A 20,291-nucleotide genomic window follows, 5' to 3' on the forward strand; every position below is an offset into this window, starting at 1 on the left:
CGCGGGTCATACACTGAAAAATACGGTATATATAAAATATGGAAAGAAGCAAAGAAACTCTGAGAGACAAACAACCAGCAAAAAGATGCTTAGAAGAAAGCAGAATAGAGACTCCACTTGATGTCAATTGAAAGAAGACGTGTCTTCCTCAAACACCAAGGGAATACCAAAGGTGCGAGAGTTTTTTTGGGGGGTTTGAAGAGGAAGAAAATATGCATAGAGGATTAGAAATGGATAGAGAACCCAGGTATAGAAATATAATGAGAAATAGATATGACATTTTGGATGATTTAATAGAGCTCAAAAGTGAGTATAAAATAATGTACAAAGAAGTAGCTATGCTACGGAAAGCTAATGACTAGAGTAATAGGAAGATACATATACCAAAGCCTTTCTTCCCCTTACACGGGGGTTAGCCAAAAAGAAAAAGGCATAAAAATACTCCCACCCATTTCATTTCCCATATATTCCACTCCCCTCCACCCTCCTCCCTCCCTCCCATCTTGGCACCTCCTGGATGATGGTTCATCCCTGCATCCTGTCCACTGCCCTGGGTCAGAAGCAGTGTTGCAAGACACAGCACATCCACAGCACATCCGCAGCAAGGCCCCTTCATAAATTTGGCGACCCTGAGGTGAGGAATAGGAAGATAGATGACTTAAAAAAGGAATTAAATAAATTAAAGGGAGAAAATGAAAGGTTGAAAGTGAAGATATAAATAGGAATGAGGCATTAAAAAAGGAGATAAAAGGTCAAATGCAAGCAGCGACTGAAAAGGTGGAATAAAAAAAGTAAAAAAAATGACCTACAGGAAATAAAGAAACAGTGAAAAGTTGAACAGGAATGTCAAAAAGTATCCCTTTATGAAATAATGGAGCAACAGGTCAAGGAAAATACCAAGGAAACAGTGATCCAAGTAATTAAAGAGAAAGGCAACTTAGGGACACAGTAGATAAAAAAAGATTAATTGTAATCTATGAACATAACATAAGAATAAAGGAGACTGCAAGAGACCATAAGGCCTACACTAGGCAGCTCCATATCCATCACCACCTGTCATCCCCATCCATAAAGTTGTTTAATTGTTTTTTAAAACAACTGATAGTTTCAGCACTTACTACATGGTTACTAAGTTTATTCCATTCATCGACCACCCTATTAGTAAACCATTAAAGAGAAGCAATGTACCTAGATATCGGAGGGAAAAAGAGGAGAAAGAGATCGCTAAGGAAATTCTGAAAGAATTACAAGTGGAAGGACAAGGTTTGGATAGGGAAATCGAGGAGACCTAAAGGATGGGCAGATACTCTAAAGAAAACCAATACAGGCCACTGATAGTAAAGCTTTGATCTGAAACAATTGCTGAGGAAGTACTATCCTGAACAATGAAATTAGCAAATAGTGAACATTACAAGAATGTATGGATAAAAAAAGTAATGAGTGAAGAAGAAAAAGAACTTAGAAACGAGACGAATGAAAAAAAAAAGACGAAAAAAGAACTGAAAGTGAAAAAAGCAAGTAAATGCCTAGGGGGATTAAAAACCGTAATGAGAAATAGACATTTGGGAATGGATGCTAAGAGAGTGTATGAAGGAGTGATTGTGCTGACATCACTGTATGGGACAGAAACATGGAACATAAGAGAAGAGTAGTTTGAATGTTTTTGAGATGAAATGCCTGATAAGTATGGTAGGGGTTACTAGGCTGGATAGAGTGAGAAATGAGGTTTTGAGGAAGAGAATGGGGGTGGAAAGGAGCTGGGAAATAGGGTTGATGAAAGTATTGGGATGATTTGGACACATGGAAAGAATGAATGAAGAAAGACATAAAAGAGGTGTGGAAGGAGTGAACATGAGGGGTTGACCTAGGATGAGATGGATAGATGGAGTAAAAGAGGCATTGGGAAATAGGGGAATGTCTGTTGAGGAAGGATGGGAGAGGACAGAAGATATTGGTGAATGGAGAATGGTTGTATATGGATGGTGTTATGATGCAAGAGGGGGAGTAGGCGGGGGATTGGGGGTGAGGGAGTATGTATAAGAAATAAATTGATGCAGCCTGAAGGGATTTCACTCCTCCTTTTCTACATGAGGGGACAGAGAGGGGGGTTGCTGATTAATGAAGCAGCCTTGCTGTGTCTTACAACACTGCTTTTGACCCAGGGCATTGGACAAGATGCAGGGATGACCCATCATCCAGGAGGTGCCAAGATAAGAGGGAGGGAGGGGAGTGGAGTATATAGGGGATGGAATGGATGGGAGTGGTTTCTATGCCCTTGTTTTTTGGCTATCTCCCTTATAAAGAGGAAAAAATATTTGGTATATGTATGCTTAACCCCTTCCATACGGTGCCGCACACGTAGGCGTCATGGACTTAGATCTCAGTGGCAGCAGCCAATGCCAGCCGTACGACGTGTCGTAATAATACTCGCATCATAAAATATAGTCACCGCTTATATCGATCGTTCTCTCTTCACCCGTGAATTTTGATAACCATAGAAAATGCGACTACAAAAGAATTAGAAAGAATGTCATTATGGAGGGGCAACTACAATAAATATAATCAAGACGCCGATATGGCAGCCTCGCGAATACACTCGCTCCCGATGACGCCTACGTGTGCGGCACCGTATGGAAGGGGTTAACTCGTTCTTTCCATGTATCCAAACCATCCCAATACTCTTTAATTAACCCTGTCTCCCAACTCTCCACCCTCATTCTCTTCACCTCCTCATTTCTCACTCTATCCATCCTATTAATCCCTGTCATACTTATCGCTGAATGGCCTACCGGCTCTGGCGCTTGGCCTTCAAACCAAAAATTCCATTCCTGTCGTACTTATTAGGCACCTCATCTCAAACACGTACAAACTCCTCTCTTCCTCTTTTATGCTTCATGTTTCTGCCCCATACAGTTCTGTCAGCACAGTCACTCCTTTGTACAATCTCCTTTTTGCATCCATTCCCAAATGTCTATTTCTCATCACACTTCCCTTGAGGCATTTACTTGCTTCTCTCAATCTACATTCTACCTCCACTTCCACTCCTCCCTTTCCCACTACATTTACACCCAAGTATCTAAAACTATCCACTTACTCCAGTCTCTCTCCCTTAATACTCAATTCCAATTTGCTGCCACATTCTCCCCTTGTATATCTCATCGCCTTACTTTACCCACATTTATCTTCATCTTCCTTCTTTTGCATACCTTCCCAAACTCTGTCATAAACCGCCTTAGATATAGTGTACTATCGTAGTGCATTATAGTTTGCTTTGTTTATAAAACCTCACAGCCTCCTTCATTTTTCTTCCTACTCCACATAACCTCACCCCATGATTTTCATTCCATCTGATAAACCACTGCCAGATGTCAGGTCTTATTCAGTTGATAAACCCTAACTAGATTATTACCATAAATTTTTGAAACCCTTTTCTTGCTTGATTATTGCTCCTCAACAAATTAAATCTGGTGTTTCTCACAACAATCACAAGGGAGTGAGCATCACAGTGTTTGAAGCTGTTGAATGCCTCAGTTGTTGGGGGGGTAGTCCAACATTTTTGAGGAAACAAGTCAAAATTAAATGGGATCTTGATGGTCTCTAAGTACATATTAGGGTGCTTCTTCCCCCAAGAAGGGAAGTAGTGAGCCAAGGCACACACACACACACCCATCCACCACACACACTCACCCATCCACCACACACACTCACCCATCCATCACTCTGTTTTCCTCTCATCTTCTTACCTCTTTGTAAGCTTCTGCCATTTCTATGTTTTGAAGGGATATTGTGAAGTAAGCATAATATGCTGTTTTGATTTTGTCTCTGTTCAGAATTCTTGAAGTTCGTGAGAAATCTGGCTGGCCCAGCAATGGCTTACAACTAGCCAACACTGTTATCAAGGAATTAGAAAGTGTGGCTGCTGACTTCCAGTCTGGTAAGTGGGTCTATTTTTAGTTGTTAGTACAAAGGTCGTTCCAAAAGTAATGCCTCTTATTTTTTAACTCAAAAAGTTGGAGCTACGAAGACAGGAGTGGCACCATTAAAGTGAGCAACCGTTTGTGCTCCAGAATTTATTTTTCTACATTAGTCACCACCATTCTCAATGCACTTTTGCCAGCGACAAACGAGAGCCTTGATGTTTGGGTCATAAAAGTCAGCGCCTGCCGAGGCTGTCCATTTTTTCACGGCTGCAATTATGGCGTTGTTGTTGGGGAAACGCTGCCTGACGTGTTGGTGTTGCAAACGGAATGCTTCCCTTTTCTCTAACCTTACACGGGCAATCTGGGCCTTCAGCTTGGTCAATGTTTCAATGTAACGGTCAGAGTTGATAGTCGCCCCTGGTTTCAAGAAATCAAGGAGGATGACTCCCTTCCTGGCCCAGAAGACTGTGCACATCACTTTGCCTGCAGATGTCTGCGTCTTGAACTTCTTCTTTGCTGGGGAGTGTGAGTGGTGCCATTTCATCGACTGCCATTTGGACTCCGGCTCATAGTGGTGACACCATGTTTCGTCACCAGTGATGATGCGGTCCTAGAATCCATCACCTTCGGCTTCATACCAATCCAACAAGTCCTGACAGACATCCCTTCGGTGGTACTTTTGGTCCTGCGTGAGCATTTGTGGAACCCACCTAGCACACACTTATCAAATCGCCTCTTTCTCTTCTTTGCTCCAGAGTTAATAAGTTTAGTTTGTCCAGTCTTTGTTCATAGGTCAACATGCCGAGTGTTGTGCCATCTTTGTTAGTGCTCTTTGCTTTTTTTTTTTTTTTTATTTAATTTTTTTTTATAGTATTTAATTCCTTCATCCATGCCGTTTATATAAATAGCAAACATCAGAGCCAACACAGAGCCTTGGGTTACTAGACTTCATGTTTATCCATTTTGAGTTCTTTTCTCTATCACTCATTTTTCTTCCTTCCAAGAAGTCTTCCATCCATTCCAATAATTTTCCTTGTATTCCACCTATTACTTCAATTTTAGGGAGTTGCTTAATGTGAAGGAGGATAGGGAGGGAAAGATAGCTGCAGTGGGAAATGCTAAGAAAATGAGAGTGATGAGTGAGGAAAATGGAGGAGAAATAAGGAAGGATGAAGTGAAGGCAGCAGTTAAGATGATGAAAGCAGGTAAGGCACCTGATCTGGATGAATGCCATGCAGAATGTCTTAAAAAAGGAGGTATAGTGATGGTGGACTGGTTGATGAGGTTATTTAATGTTTGCTGAAGAGAAGGTAGAGTGCCAGAGGACTGGAGGAGTGCCTGTATAGTTCCACTTTACAAGGGAAAGGGGGACAAGTGTGAATGTAGTACAGTCGTACCTCGGTACTCGACCGCCTCTATACTCGACCAAATCGGTGCTCGACCAAAAAATTCGAGTAGAAAATGCATCAGACCTCGAACAGATTTTCGGTACTCGACTAGCTCGAACAGCGGGTAAGCGTCAGTTCGACTCAGACCGCCAGCGGAGTAAGACGTACGCAGTTTGTTCGAGTATTTCTTCCCAGATTTAAACTTTTCCGTGTTGCTCTAGCCCTTAATAATGGGTCCAAAGAAAGACAGTGATAAGGGGAAAATTGGTTTCGGTGTTCGAACAAATCGGTGCTCGACCACCACCTCAGAACGGATTATGGTCGAGTACCGAGGTACGACTGTAGTTTCAGAGGGATTAGCTTGTTAAGTGTAGTTGGGAAGGCTTATGGGAGGATCTTGATTGAGAGGATTTGGAGAGGAACAGAGGGAGTAATTGGTGAGGAACAGTGTGGGTTTAGGACAGGTAGAGGTTGTGTAGATCAGATCTTTGTGGTAAGACAGATATGTGAGAAAGCTATAGGTAAGGGGAAGGATGTTTTCTGGGCCTTTATGGATCTGGAAAAGGCTTACGACAGGGTAGACAGAAAGGCACCGTGGGAGGTTATGCGGATATACAGGATAGGAGGAAAGCTCCTAGGAGCTGTCAAGAGTTTTTATGAGAGTAGTAGAGCTTGTGTCAGGATTAGAAATGGAGAGAGTGAGTGGTTCAAGGTAAAGGTGGGACTTCGTCAGGGATGCGTTATGTCACCCTGGCTGTTCAACTTATACATGGATGGGGTGGTGCGAGAGGTGAATGCAAGGGTAGTGGGTCAGGGGTTGGAGATGGTTAAGGAAAATGGAGAAAAGTGGGAGGTGAGCCAGCTGTTGTTTGCGGACGACACTGCGCTTGTGGCAGGATCGGAGGAGGGATTGAGGAAGCTGGTGACAGAGTTTGGGAGAGTGTGTAATAGAAGAAAGCTGAAGATAAATGTGGGTAAAAGTAAGGTGATGAGATGTACAAGGGGTGAAAGTGGCAGTAATCTGGAAGTGAGCATTAACCCGCACAGTGCCAGAAGGTTTTACCCAAAATAACACCCCAGTGCCAGCGATTTTTCGATTTTTTTTTTTTTTTTTTTACATAAATCACTTCATTTCAGTCTAAGAAACATGCCTGTAAAATTTTAAGACTTACCTATGAGCCGTTGTGGAGATATAGAGGCTCTTGTATTTGAGGCGGTGCAATGTTTTGTCGCTCCTGGATGGCGTGCGGTAGCAAGTGTGCGGTTCTTTGTAAACCACAGTGTGGGTGTCACTTCAGTTCTGTGTGGTTTTGTGTCAAGTATGGAGTACGTTCAGTATAATTATATACTTCAACAAGTTTCAGTACACACGGCCAAAACACAGTGGTTGGCAAAGTTTTTACAGAAGCGCGCTGTAACACTACTTTTTCACTAGCCGCGGCGAGGGCACAACACTCTCCTCACCACTCGATGTTTCACCCTCCTGTCCCTGAACATAGTCTTTATCACTGTCATCAGTCACACTAGCATCAGAGTCAGTAAAATCATAATCTGAGAGAGCCCTGAGCCTTTCCTCAAACTCAGGAGTACGCATCACCCAGGAGTACGCATCACCCCACGCGAGGGGGGGGGGGACTTGGGAGGTGTCTAGCCTGAGAAGAGTTGGCAGATCTGTCTCTGTTTATAGTTTGTTTCCAAATTGATTAGTTTTCGAGTTATGAATTTTTGAAGTTGCCGACGCATATATGTGTCGCTGGCACTACGGGATACACTACTTGCCGACGCATATATGTGTCGCTGGCACTGTGCGGGTTAACCCCTTCCATACGGTGCCGCACACGTAGGCGTCATGGGGAGCGAGTGTATTCGCGAGGCTGCCATATCGGCGTCTTGATTATATTTATTGTAGTCGCCCCTCCATAATGACATTCTTTCTAATTCTTTTGTAATCGCATTTTCTATGGTTATCAAAATTCACGGGTGAAGAGAGAACGATCGATATAAGCGGTGACTATATTTTATGATGCGAGTATTATTACGACACGTCGTACGGCTGGCATTGGCTGCTGCCACCGAGATCTTAGTCCATGACGCCTACGTGTGCGGCACCGTATGGAAGGGGTTAAGGGAGAACAACTGGAGGAAGTGGATAGTTTTAGATATTTGGGTGCAAATGTGGCAGGAAAGGGTGGAGTGAAGGTGGAGGTAGAATGTAGATTGAGAGAAGCGAGTAAATGCCTTGTTGGTTTAAAAAGTGTAATGAGGAATAGGAATCTGGGAATGGATGCTAAGAGGAGACTGTATGAAGGAGTGATTGTGCCAACAGCACTGTATGGAGCAGAAACATGGAACATGAGAGAGGAAGAGAGAAGGAACTTGAATGTGTTTGAGATGAAGTGTCTGAGAAGTATGATGGGGGTTACTAGGCTAGATCGAGTGAGAAATGAGGAAGTGAGGAGGAGAACAGGGGTGGAAAGGGAGCTGGGAGATAGGGTGGATGAAAGAGTATTAGGATGGTTTGGACACATGGAAAGAATGAGTGAAGAAAGACTAGTAAAGGTGGTATGGAAGCAGATGTGGAGGGAGTGAACATGAAGAGACGTCCTAGGATGTGGTGGTTGGATGGGGTGATGGGGGCTTTGGGGAAGAGGGGAATGTCGGTTGAGGAAGGACAGGAGAGGACAGAAGACGGGTGAATGGAGAATGGTTGTATATGGAAAATGTTGTGATGCATGAGGTGGATTGGACGGGGGAATGGGGGTGAGGTAGTGTGTGTGAGCAAAAATTTTGACGCAGCCCGAAGGGATTTCTCCCCGTCCTCTCCTTAAATGGGGGGACGGAGAGGGGGGGTCGCCGATTTAATGAAGCGGCCATACTGTGGATGTACTGTGTCCTGCGACACTGCTTCTGACCCAGGGCAGTGGACAGGGTGCAGGGATGACCCGTCATCTTGGAGGTGCTAAGATGGGAGGGAGGGTGGAGGGGTGTGGAGTGTTTTCGGGGATGAAATGGGTGGGAATGTTTTTGTGCCTTGTCCTTTTTGGCTACCCCCCTGGTAAGGGGGAAAAAGCCTTGGTATATGTATGTATGTATGTACTTCAATTTTTTATAGTAGTCTTTTGTGTGGTACTTTGTCAAAAGCCTTTTGTAGGTCCAGGAAGGCACAATCTGCCCAGCCATCTCTTTCTGTAATTATGTCTAGCAATCTTGAGTAAAAGCATATTAAGTTTGTAGTACATGATCTTCCACTTGTAAATCCAAATTAGTTGGGGGTTAATATTTTGTTCTTTTCCAAGTGTTTAGTCCATTTGTTTTTAATAACTCTCACATATTTTTGCAATTGTGCTTGTAAGGGATACTGGTCTATAATTTGTTAGATTTTCTTTATTTTCTCCCTTAAGTATTGGTACAATATTAGCATTTTTCCAGTCTTGTGGTACTTTTCCTTCTTTGAGTGAGAAGTCAATTATCTTGTGTATTTTGACTGTGAGTTCGTCTATGCATTCTTTTAATATCCAGTTCGCTATTCCGTCTGGTCCATGTGACTTACTGACATCAAGTTTCTTTATTTGGTCCCTTATTTCTATGTCACCATTATTTCTTTCATTTTAGGGGATCCTTCCTGGTGACTTATTATCCCACAATTGTGAGCTTTCAATTGTAAAAACAGACTTGAAGTGTCTGGTCATTACTTAAGCCATTTCTACATCTTCTGTGTACAGACGCTCCTCTACTTACGTTCATTCGTTTTACGTTTTTTCGATTTTACATTTGAACTGACTGTAAAAAAAAATGATAAAAAAAAAGATTGAGTGAATTTTTAGTTTAGTGCGCTCTCCGTAGTTCAAACGATATTTGCGCATGACGCTGCGTCCATTGTTTACAATGCACAAACGACAGACTGAAAGTGCCTTGCCTCCTCCTCCTCCTCCCCTCCTCCTCCCCTCCTCCTCCTCCCCTCCTCCTCCTCCTCCCCTCCTCCTCCTCCTCCCCTCCTCGTCCTCCCCTCCTCCTCCTCCCCTCCTCCTCCTCCTCCTCCAACATCTCAATTAATGTTGCTTGAATTTAATCTCTTTGAAATTAATGTTATTATTTTATAATGTTATGTGTATAATTAATGATTTAGGGGTGTTTTGTAGGATACAGTAATAGAATTTACGGATGTATAGTACAGTAACAACTTGCGTTCATTTTCAACTTGCGTTCGGCCGTTCGGAACGTAACTAAAACGTAAGTTGAGGAGCGTCTGTATTCTTGATTTCCTTCACGCAGTTTTATTATTTCATGTTTGTCTTTAAGTTTATCGTTATGTATCTGTAAAATAGTTTAAGTTGATATTGGCATTTTGCTATTATCTTTTTCATAGTTTCTTTTTTCCTCTCTTCGCATTTATTTCTCAGTTTAATGTATGTTTGCCATTTAGCCTTTTTTGCAAGCTTTGTCTCTTCTATCTTTAGCATTGCTACACTTTTTATTATAGCAGCACTTTATGTACTCCCTTTTCTGTTTCTGCTTAGGCACATATTTGTCTGTTCCCTCTTTATATATTTCTCTTCTGTCATTGTTTCATTATTTTGCAAATTTTTCCCAACAGGCATTTTGAACATTTGTTCTAAGTTTTATAAGATCAGTTTTGTTGTACATCAATCTTCCTTCTCTATGTTTCTCATTCCTTCTTACCACATTTTTCCTTAAGTTCAATCTCTATTAGTATGTGATCACTCTTCCCAATTGGTGTTTTATTATTTATTTCTTCCACTATTTCTGGTTCAGATGTGAATATCAGATCTAGTCTCGATGGTTCTTTGTTTTGTCAAAATCTAGTATTTTCTTTAACCCATTGCGTCAATGTGTAATTTATGGTCATATCCAGTAGGACATTTCCCTAGAGTTCTCCACCTCCCATTGTCAATTCTTCCCAATTTATTTCCTTTGCATTAAAGTCACCCATAAGTACTATATTTTCTTCATTTTTCAGTGTCTCGGTTAATTCATTCTTTGTGTCTTTCTGCAACAGAGAGATGAAACTTTCAGGTCATGAGAGCACAAGTTCTGTCATCATAACAATGCAATTTGTAATCCCCTCGGATCCCTTTGTCCAGAATAAAGAAATAGGAGGCATTACTTTTGGAACGACCCTCATTTACACATGAATATGAAATATTTTAAGTTCAGTCATCATAACAATGCAATTTGTAATCCCCTCGGATCCCTTCGTGTGGAATAAAAAAATAGGAGGCATTGCTTTTGGAACGACCCTCAAATTTACACATGAATATGAAATATTTTAACACAATGTATAAAAGTTCAACAGGACTTGGTTTAGTCCCTTTGTTGTATAAAGCACATGTTCTGCCATTAAAATTTACAGTGTAATACATGTGCAATAAGGTGATGTTACAGTCACAAAATAGTGTTGGTGTAGTGATTTCCATATCAGTATTGCATTGTCTTGCATATTCTAAAAGAGAATGTTGGCTTTGTAGGCGGGGACATTGAGGTTCAGATGGCAGTCCATGTAGCTCAGTGGAAGGCACATTCCCAGTCTTCAATGCTCTACCACTTGAGGCAGACAGCACTAGCTCTGCAAGACCTTCAGCTCTTGGCTACAAAGTTCAGAGTCATGATTTCTTTCAGCAAATATACACAGGTGAGATGATTGTTTTATATAAGATGTACTTATTATTACAAACTTTGGATGCTTTATGACCTAGCATGTCAGTGTCGGTAGGCTACTTGTGGTGGAGTTGGAGGTGATGGCAGTTCGAACCCTGGTGCCAGTGAGTTTGACCAAGGGAATGGATCATTAACTTCCACACTACAAAGTCCTCTGTAATGGGCACAGTCCTAGCCTCCTGATAGGGGGAGTTGATGACATTAAACTGAATCAGTCATCATCATTATAGAGAGGTAAAAGGGAGGTGAAACAAAAATTAAGGTTAAAATCTTGACACTGGGGAATGGTTGAGTGAGAAGGATAGTTGAGTGGATGTAAGTAGGTGTTTGAAATGGTGTTCTGCAACTTAAATACTAGTTCTGATGTGGTTCATGAATGTTTTTCATGTGTGACTGATAGAATTAGTTAAAAAAAATTGTCTAAATCATTTAAGGTGACATAATAGCAGATACAGCTCTGTAATTCCAATGTATGTTCATGCATGATTTGCCTTGCACTTTTTGTTAACATGACTTGTATCATTCCCACAGCTCAATAAACAATATGTTGTGGATGCTCTCCTGGACTGGTTATTCTCAGGGGATGAAGTGAAGGGCCTACTTGAAGGATTCCTACGGTCCTTTATGCTAAGGCATAAGCTCAGCATCGACCAGTCCCTGGCTCACTACATCAAGTATACTCTTGAATCATCCAGTCAGGAGTGGTGGGATAATGTGGGAGCCACATGGGAGGACAAAGCTTATGCTGTCATCAAATTGATCTCTGATACACAGGTGATACAACCATTTGTTTTGTTTAAAATTCTCTCTCTCTCTCTCTCTCAAAAAAAAAAAAAAAAAAAAAAAAAAAATATATATATATATATATTATATATATATATATATATATATATTATATATATATATATATATATATATATATATATATATATATATATATATATATATATATATATATATATCATCCATGATAAAGGAGTTTTGTATAAAAGATAAATATATTTGAAGTGCGTAAGACAGAATGAGTGGAAGGGTGGTGAGGTAAACACCAGGACCGTTGGAGTTTTATTGCTAACGTTTCGCCTGAAAGGACTTAATCAGCTCTGAGGAAGTCCTTTCAGGATGAAGCGTTAGCAATAAAACTCCAACGGTTCCTGGTGTTTACCTCACCACCCTTCCACTCATAAATATATTTCACTTTTTATATTTACTAGTAAGGTAGAGGGCAAGAGATAGGTGAGAGTAGAGAATGGTTGTGAATGGGTGATGAAGTGACAGACTGAAAGGATTTCTCTTTGTTTTCTTTGTCTTCTTTAATTACTTGTGAGTGGACAAGGAGGGAGGGTCTCCATGTAATGAAGTGGTGGGGTAAATCAGCTTTTACTGTTGGGCCCTGGTGTGGAGGTTCTTCATCTTGCTACAGTGCTTCTGACATGGGTTTTGGGTGGGGGATCAGGAATGGTATTTTATCCACTATGAGCTAAGATAAAAAGGAGAACATATGGGTATGGGATGGGTAAAGGTGGGTGCTTTCTTTGGCACTTTTAGTACATGTATAGGATGTAATTGGATACTCCCTGGCTGAGTGGGTTAGAGCATTGCTACTTGTGGCAGAGGTTGAAGTGGTGGCACTTTGAACCATGCTGCCAGCAAGTTGGACCAAGGTTATGGTTCATTAACCTTTTCAATATGAGTCAAATACTCCTGCATACATTAGGCTGCCTGATGTATGATGATGCATAATAATATGTGTATTATAGAATGTAAAGTTACAGCTGTTATACTTGTTCTCTTTCCCCCAGAATGTTTATATATACACATACCAAGGGCTTTTTCCCCCTTACAAGGGAGGTAGCCAAAGTCAAAGGCATAAGTGCACTCCCACCTATTTCATCCCCACATACTATACTCCTATTCACCACCCCTACCTCCCTATTTTCTTGGCTCCTCTGGGATGACAGGTCATTTCTGCATCTTGCCCATTGCCCTAGGTCAGATGCAATGTAGCAAGACATAGCACATCCACAGCAAGGCAACTACATTTAATCATGGACCCCCCCTCCCTCCATCCCCTTATGCAGAAAAAGAGAAAACTGGGAAAAATCATTTTGGATTCAGACAAGGAAGATCATGTACAACAAACTTGATCTGCTTCTACTCTAGATTAATAGATATAATACAAGAGAGAGATGGTTGGGCAGACTGTGCCTTTCTGGACCTACAAAAGGCATTTGATAAGGTACCACACAAGAAACTAATAAGGAAAATAGAGTCAAAAGGTGGCATCTGAGGAAAATTATTGGAATAGATGAAAGACTTCCTGACTGGGAGGAAAATGAGAATAGTAGAGATAAATTCTCAAATTGGGAAGAAATGATAAGTAGTGTCCTGCAAGGATCAGTACTGGCCCCAATCATGTTTGCCTTATACATAAATGACATGGATGAAGGAGTAGTGTTATATGAATTTCTTGGCAGACAACGCAAAAATACTAAAGAAAATAAGAACGGAGGAGGATTGCTACTCCTTACAACAAGACTTGGACAAGATCTGGAAATGAACTCAAAAGTGGGTAGTGAAATTTAATATCAAGAAATGGATAATGGAATTTGAAAAAGTAAAAACAATATCGAGAGATCATAAAATTGGTGAAGAAGAGGTAAAAAAAAGTAAACTTGGAAAAAGAACCTTGGAGTGATGATCAGCAAAGACCTGACACCAGACAAGCATATTATTAAAATAATCGGAGAAAACTACAATTTATTGAGGTCAATAAAAGTGGCATTTGCCTATTTGGACGAGGAAATGATAAAAAATATTAACCACATCAAAAAGACCAAAACTTGAGTATGCAGCAACACTATGGACACCCAGTACCAAAAAGAATATCAAGAAATTAGAAAGAATATGAAGAGCAAGAACAAAACTGGCACCAACTCTTTCCAAAATGACATATGAACAGAGACTGTCCAAATTAGTATTACCAACTCTGGAACAAAGAAGGGAAAGAGGGGACCTACTAACTATCTATAGAATTATAAAGGGAATGTAAATCTTAGATAAGAATTATTTATTGAAATGGGACAATGGAAAAACAAGAGGACACAGAAAGAAACTCAAAGATAATTACAGAAGAGATCTGAAAAAAAAAGCTTCCCATACAGAGTGATAGACACTTGGAACAAATTAGACAAAGAAACAGTGTGTGCAAACACTATTCAAGATTTTAAGAAAAAACTTGATGCTGAGAGATACAAAGACGGGTCACCACGAGCATAGCTCCCTTCCCGTATAATACAACTAGGTAAATAGGAGTCATCATATTCTAGGAATTAAATTCCAGGCAACAAAGTCCTTTGTAAGGGGCACTGTCCTAGTCTCCTGGTAAGGGGAGTTTGTGACATTAAACCAAAACTAAATGTATGTACATACTACATATACCAAGGGCTTTTTCCCCTTAACAAGGGAGGTAGACTAAGTCGAAGGCATAATCCAACTCCCACTCATTTCATCACCGTATACTCCACTCCCATTCACCACACATACCTCCCTATTTTCTTTGCTCTTCCTGGATGATGGGTTATCCAAATGTGGAGGTAGAGTGTACATTGAGAGAAGCAAGTAAATGCCTTTGTGGATTAAAAAGTGTAATGAGAAATAAACATCTGGGAATGGATGCTAAGAAGAGATTATATGAAGGAGTGATTGTGCCAACAGCAATGTACGGTGCAGAAACATGGAACATGAGAGAGGAAGAGAGGAGTAGTTTGAATGTGTTTGAGATGAAATGTCTGAGAAGTATTATAGTTATTACTAGGCTAGATAGAGTGAGAAATGAGGATGTGAGGACAACAGGGGTGGAAAGGGAGCGGGGAGATAGGGTTGATGAAAGAGTATTAGGATGGTTTGGACACATGGAAAGAATGAGTGAAGAAAGATTAGTAAAAGAAGTGTGGAAGGTGGAGTGAATATGAGGGGGCATCCTAGGATGAGATGGATGGATGGGGTGAAAGGGGCTTTACAAAGGAGAGGAATGTCTGTAGAGGAAGGACAGGAGAGGACAGAAGATAGGGGTGAATGGAGAAGGGTTGTGTATAGATGAGGCTGTGATGCATGAGGGGGAGTGGGTGGGGATGGGGGGTGAGGTAGTATGTGTGAGCAAAATTTGACACAGCCAGAACGGATTTCTCCTCGTCTTCTCCTTTTCTGCATGAGGGGACAGAGAGGGGGTGTTGCCGAATTTATGAAGCGGCCTTGCTGTGGATGTGCTGTGTCTTGCGACACTGCTTCTGACCCAGAGCAGTGGACAGGATACAGGGATGACCTGTCATCCAGGAGGTGCCAAGATAGGAGGGGGGGGAGGGGGGAGGGGAGTGGAATATATGGGAGGTGAAATAGGTGCAAGTGATTTCTATGCCTTTTTCTTTTTGGCTACCCCCCGTGTAATGGGGAAAAGAATACTGCCACTAAGTATTTCCACTTGGATCGTAAGAGGTGAGAAGAAAGGGACAGGGATTGGGACTAGGCATCCTTCTCCTTGTAGCCCCACAGGGGACATTCCTAAAAGAAAAAGTAAAGGCATAAGAGGGTCTGGGAGTTTTCCGACCAGCACCCTAAGGTTTGAGTCTTTTAATGTGCGTGGATGTGGTACAGATGAGAGTAAAAGGGAAGAGATAGGTAGTATGTTTGTGAGAAGAAAGATGGATGTGTTGGCTTTGAGTGAAACTAAGTTGAAAGGGGAAGGTGAGTGTAAGTTTGGGAGTGTAAGTGGGAGGTTATCAGGAGTGAAGAGAGGGCGAGGGAGGGAAGGGGTGGCTATTCTAGTAAGTGAAGAGATAGGTAAACGTGTAGTGGAGTGGAAGGAGGTTTCCTCAAGGATAATGTGGATGAAGGTGAAACTGGGAAAGGAGATGTGGGTCTTGGTAAGTGCATATGGGCCTGGCAGTGATAAGAGTGTAGAAGAAAGGGAGGCCTTTTGGATAGATTTAAATGAGTGCATAGAGGATTTAGGGAGAAATGTCAATATAATAGTACTGGGAGACCTTAATGCTAGGGTAGGAAATGATCCAATTGATGGAGTGGTTAGGAAATGTGGAGTTCCAGGAAAAAATCGTAGTGGAGAGTTGATGGTGGAAATGTGTCTAGAGAGAGAATTGATGGTAGCAAATACAGTGTTTCGGAAGAAAGTCGAGCATAAGTACACATGGGAGAGGGTGGTGGATGGAAGGATGGTAGATAGAGCATTAATGGATTGTGTAGTGGTAAATAGGATAATGATAGGAAGAGTTAAGGATGTACATGTGCTAAGGGGAGAGGGTGGGGAAATATCAGATCATATTTTGGTGGAAGGTAAGTTGAGAGTGGAGGATAGATGGAGAAAGAGGAAAGGGACAAAAGGTAGGGAGGTGCTAAGAGTGAACTCTTTAAATGAAAAGGAAAAGGAGGAGTACAAGAAGAAGCTGAAGGAGGAGTGGGAGGGAGTGAAGGAAAGAGTAGAGCTAGATGTGGAGGAGGAATGGGGATGGTTCAAGGAGGGAGTCACAAAGTGTGCAGAGATGGTGTGTGGAACAAGAAGGACAGGAGGAAATAGAAGGAAGGGTAGTGAATGGTGGGATGAGGAAACAAAGAAGGTTGTAGAAGAGAAGAAGCGAGCTTTCACAGATTGGTTACAAAATAGGATGAGGGAGTCATATGAGAGGTACAAAGAAAAGAAAAGAGAAGTAAAGCAAAAGGTAAAGGAGGCAAAGAGGAGAGCAGATGTGAAATGGGGTAAGAGTATGACAGAAAACTTTGAAAGTAATAGAAAGATGTTTTGGAAAGAAATTAAGAGAGGAAGAGGAGGCGAATCAAGTAGAGAAGAAAAGGTAAAAGGTGCAGATGGAGAGATGATAATGGAAGAGAAGGCAGTAAGGGGAAGATGGACAGAATATTTTAGGGAGTTGCTAAATGTGAAGGAGGATAGGGAGGGAAAGATAGTTGCAGTGGGAAATGCTAAGAAAATGAGTGATGATTGAGGAAAATGGAGGAGAAATAAGGAAGGATGAAGTGAAGGCAGCTGTTAAGATGATGAAAGCAGGTAAGGCACCTGGTCTGGATGGATGCCATGCAGAATGTCTAAAAAAAAGGAGGTACAGTGATGGACTGGTTGGTGAGGTTATTTAATGTTTGCTGGAGAGAGGGTACAGTGCTGGAGGAGTGCCTATATAGTTCCACTTTACAAGGGAAAAGGGGACAAGTGTGAATGTAGTAGTTTCAGAGGGATTAGCTTGTTAAGTGTAGTTGGAAAGGCTAAAGATAAATGTGGGTAAAAGTAAGGTGATGAGATGTACAAGGGGTGAAAGTGACAGTAGACTGGAAGTGAGCATTAACCACTTCACTACAGGACTTAAATCTCGCGGGCAGCAGCCAATGCCAGCCGTACGACGTGTCGTAATAATACTCGCATCATAAAATATAGTCACGGCTTATATCGATCGTTCTCTCTTTTACCCGTGAATTTTGAAAACCACAGAGAATGGGATTAAGAGCAGATTAGGGAGAATGTAAAAACACAGGGGCGACTACAATAAATATAATCAAGACGCCGATATGGCAGCGTTGTGAATCCACTTGCTCCTCATGACGCCTACGTGTGTGGCACCGTATGGAAGGGGTTAAGGGAGAGCGACTGGAGGAAGTGGATAGTTTTAGATACTTGGGTGCAAATGTGGCAGGAAAAGGTGGAGTGAAGGTGGAGGTAGAATGTAGATTGAGAGAAGCGAGTAAATGCCTTGGTGGATTAAAGAGTGTAATGAGGAATAGACATTTGGGAATGGATGCTAAGAGGAGACTGTATGAAGGAGTGATTGTGCCAACAGCACTCTATGGGTCAGAAACATGGAACATAAGAGAAGAGAGAAGGAGTTTGAATGTGTTTGAGATGAGGTGTCTGAGAAGTATGATGGGGGTTACTAGGCTAGATAGAGTGAGAAATGAGGAGGAGAACAGGGGTGGAAAAGGAGCTGGGAGATAGGGTTGATGAAAGAATATTAGGATGGTTTGGACACATGGAAAAAATGAGTGAAGAAAGACTAGTAAAAGAGGTATGGAAGGCAGATGTGGAGGTAGTGAACATGAGGGGACATCCTAGGATGAGATGGATGGATGGGGTGAAGGGGGCTTTGGGGAAGAGGGGAATGTCTGTTGAGGAAGGACGGGCAAGATAAATCGCTCTTGTATTGGGATTGAGGCAACAGCATGGTTCGGTAGCTACCCACATGACTGAGCAGCCCTACTCAGGATCCACTCTGCTCACCCCACATGGGGAGGGGGCTAGAAAAGGTGCCCCAAACATAGTTTGCCTCGTAACCACCTGACTGGGGAACCGCCCCCAGTAAGGTCACCCTCACTGCGGTCAAGACAAACCCTTAAGAGAAAACTCTCCTAACGCTGACGACCTATGCATGACCAAGGATATGAGCAAGGCCTCTACTGGTTCTAGAGATGAAAGTCCACAGTCTTTCATCACACTGGAACCCTATTCCGCTAAACCACAGTGGAAAAATAGAAATAAAGAAAAGTCTATCCCCCCTCTAACTAATCCACGAGGACAATTGGAAGTTTTGCCTGGGATTTTTGAGTCCCATTATAATAAATGTTTAACTTTATCCATGCCCAATGACAACCCCATTGACTCTTTAGACATTTTTGATGTCCATAGAGAAATTATCCAATGTATTGGCAGGGAACCCAAAATCATCCCCCAAAGTAGTGTATCACTTCTGATAGAGGTTAACTCTCCAGAAGAGAGCTCAAAATTGCAGAACATTGGAAAAGTTGCTGGGCATGAGGCAGATTGTACCCCTCACAAGACACTCAACCAGTGTAGAGGAGTTGTCTACTCCAAGGAACTGCTGAGGTTTTCTGAAGAAAAGCTCTTAACAGAGTCGAAATCCCAGCACGTTTCAAGTGTTCGCCGGATGAAACGCAAAGAAAATGGCACTCTTGTAGACCAACCTCTAATAATCTTAACATTTGACCTGCTTAATCTTCCATCATCAATATCTGCTGCTTGGTATAAACTGAAGGTTAGACCATATATACCTTCACCAAGATGATGTTACCACTGCCAAATGTTTGGTCATATGTTCAACACATGTCGCAAGAAATTAGCAGGAACACCACCAATTTGTGTCAATTGCAGTGAAAGCGAACATGGAGACTGTACGAAAACATCGAAATGTTTTAATTGTCATGAAGAGCACCCAGCTTCCTCTAGATCTTATGAAAAATATATACTAGAAAAACAAATCGTAAATATAAAGGTCAGAGAACATATTAGCTACTCTGAAGCAAGAAGAAAAGTGCTTGATTCATTAAAACTTAATACTAAGACATACTCAGAAGCCCTTGGCAACAAATTACAGCCTACAGGCCACCTCACCACTAAAACACAACCTAATATGGATAAAATGGAGACTGATCAGTCACACCAGATAAAGTGCAAACAATCAACGAACCGATCAGTTGACCAACTAACTCGCAATAAGCGAACACGGAGTTCAGACTCTTTGGATTGCCCAAGTGGCAAAATTCAGAATAGAGATTCTACAACAGCTGTATCCAAAATGCCATCTAACAACTCTTCCCATATTGGGGCCATGGGAGGCCCTACACCATCACCCAAGGGCCCCTGAGAGGGGAGTGGAAACCTTTCCCTCAACCTAGAAGGATCAACAGGATATCCTTCTGTACCTATAGAGAAAGTAGTCCCTCCCCCTCTACCTGTAGGGCCACAGGGAAGTTCTACCACCTCTGGTAGACCTAAAGAAGGTCCTACTAAGATTAAACCTGGAGTTCAATCATCTAAACCACCAAAGCTTCCAATTAAAGCTGAGGTCCATTCAATCCCACAATCTAAGACCAAGAAGTTGGGTAACAACACCACCCGACATTCCCTGAACCATAGATGAATTCACTCTGCTCCAATGGAATTGTCAGGGACTAAGAGCCAAGTATGAGGAATTGAAATTGCTAATCCATGACCAGCAACCTAATATTATTTCCTTACAAGAAATAAAGTTAGACTCGTTTACCCCATGCCCTAAAGACTTCACAGCATACCGTACTACATATGATCCAGATATTGGTATCCATGGGGGAAGCATGTTGTATATCCGTATAGATATACCTCATGTTCCCATCCCTCTTCAGTCTCAATTGCAAGCTGTCACGATACAAGCCGGGTTGAATCGCAGATATGCAGTCTGCTCCCTATATCTACCACCAAATACTAATATAACCAAAGATAATCTGTTGAATCTTATTC

The 20,291-nt window shown here is 41.8% G+C and overlaps 1 protein-coding gene across 1 annotated transcript in view; it reads left to right on the plus strand.

The window, feature by feature from the left end:
• LOC143023169 (kinetochore-associated protein 1-like) overlaps positions 1 to 20,291 on the plus strand; it is a 182,299-nt gene that overhangs the window by 72,394 nt on the left and 89,614 nt on the right. The window contains exons 13-15 of the mRNA XM_076181690.1: positions 3,831 to 3,934; positions 10,795 to 10,958; positions 11,516 to 11,758. Of these exons, the coding sequence (XP_076037805.1) occupies positions 3,831 to 3,934; positions 10,795 to 10,958; positions 11,516 to 11,758 (511 nt within the window). The remainder of the gene's footprint in view (positions 1 to 3,830; positions 3,935 to 10,794; positions 10,959 to 11,515; positions 11,759 to 20,291) is intronic.

This window comes from Oratosquilla oratoria, unplaced genomic scaffold (assembly GCF_046742065.1).
Source record: "Oratosquilla oratoria isolate Oo_2021 unplaced genomic scaffold, ASM4674206v1 SCAFFOLD45, whole genome shotgun sequence".
NCBI classification, from domain to species: domain Eukaryota; kingdom Metazoa; phylum Arthropoda; class Malacostraca; order Stomatopoda; family Squillidae; genus Oratosquilla; species Oratosquilla oratoria.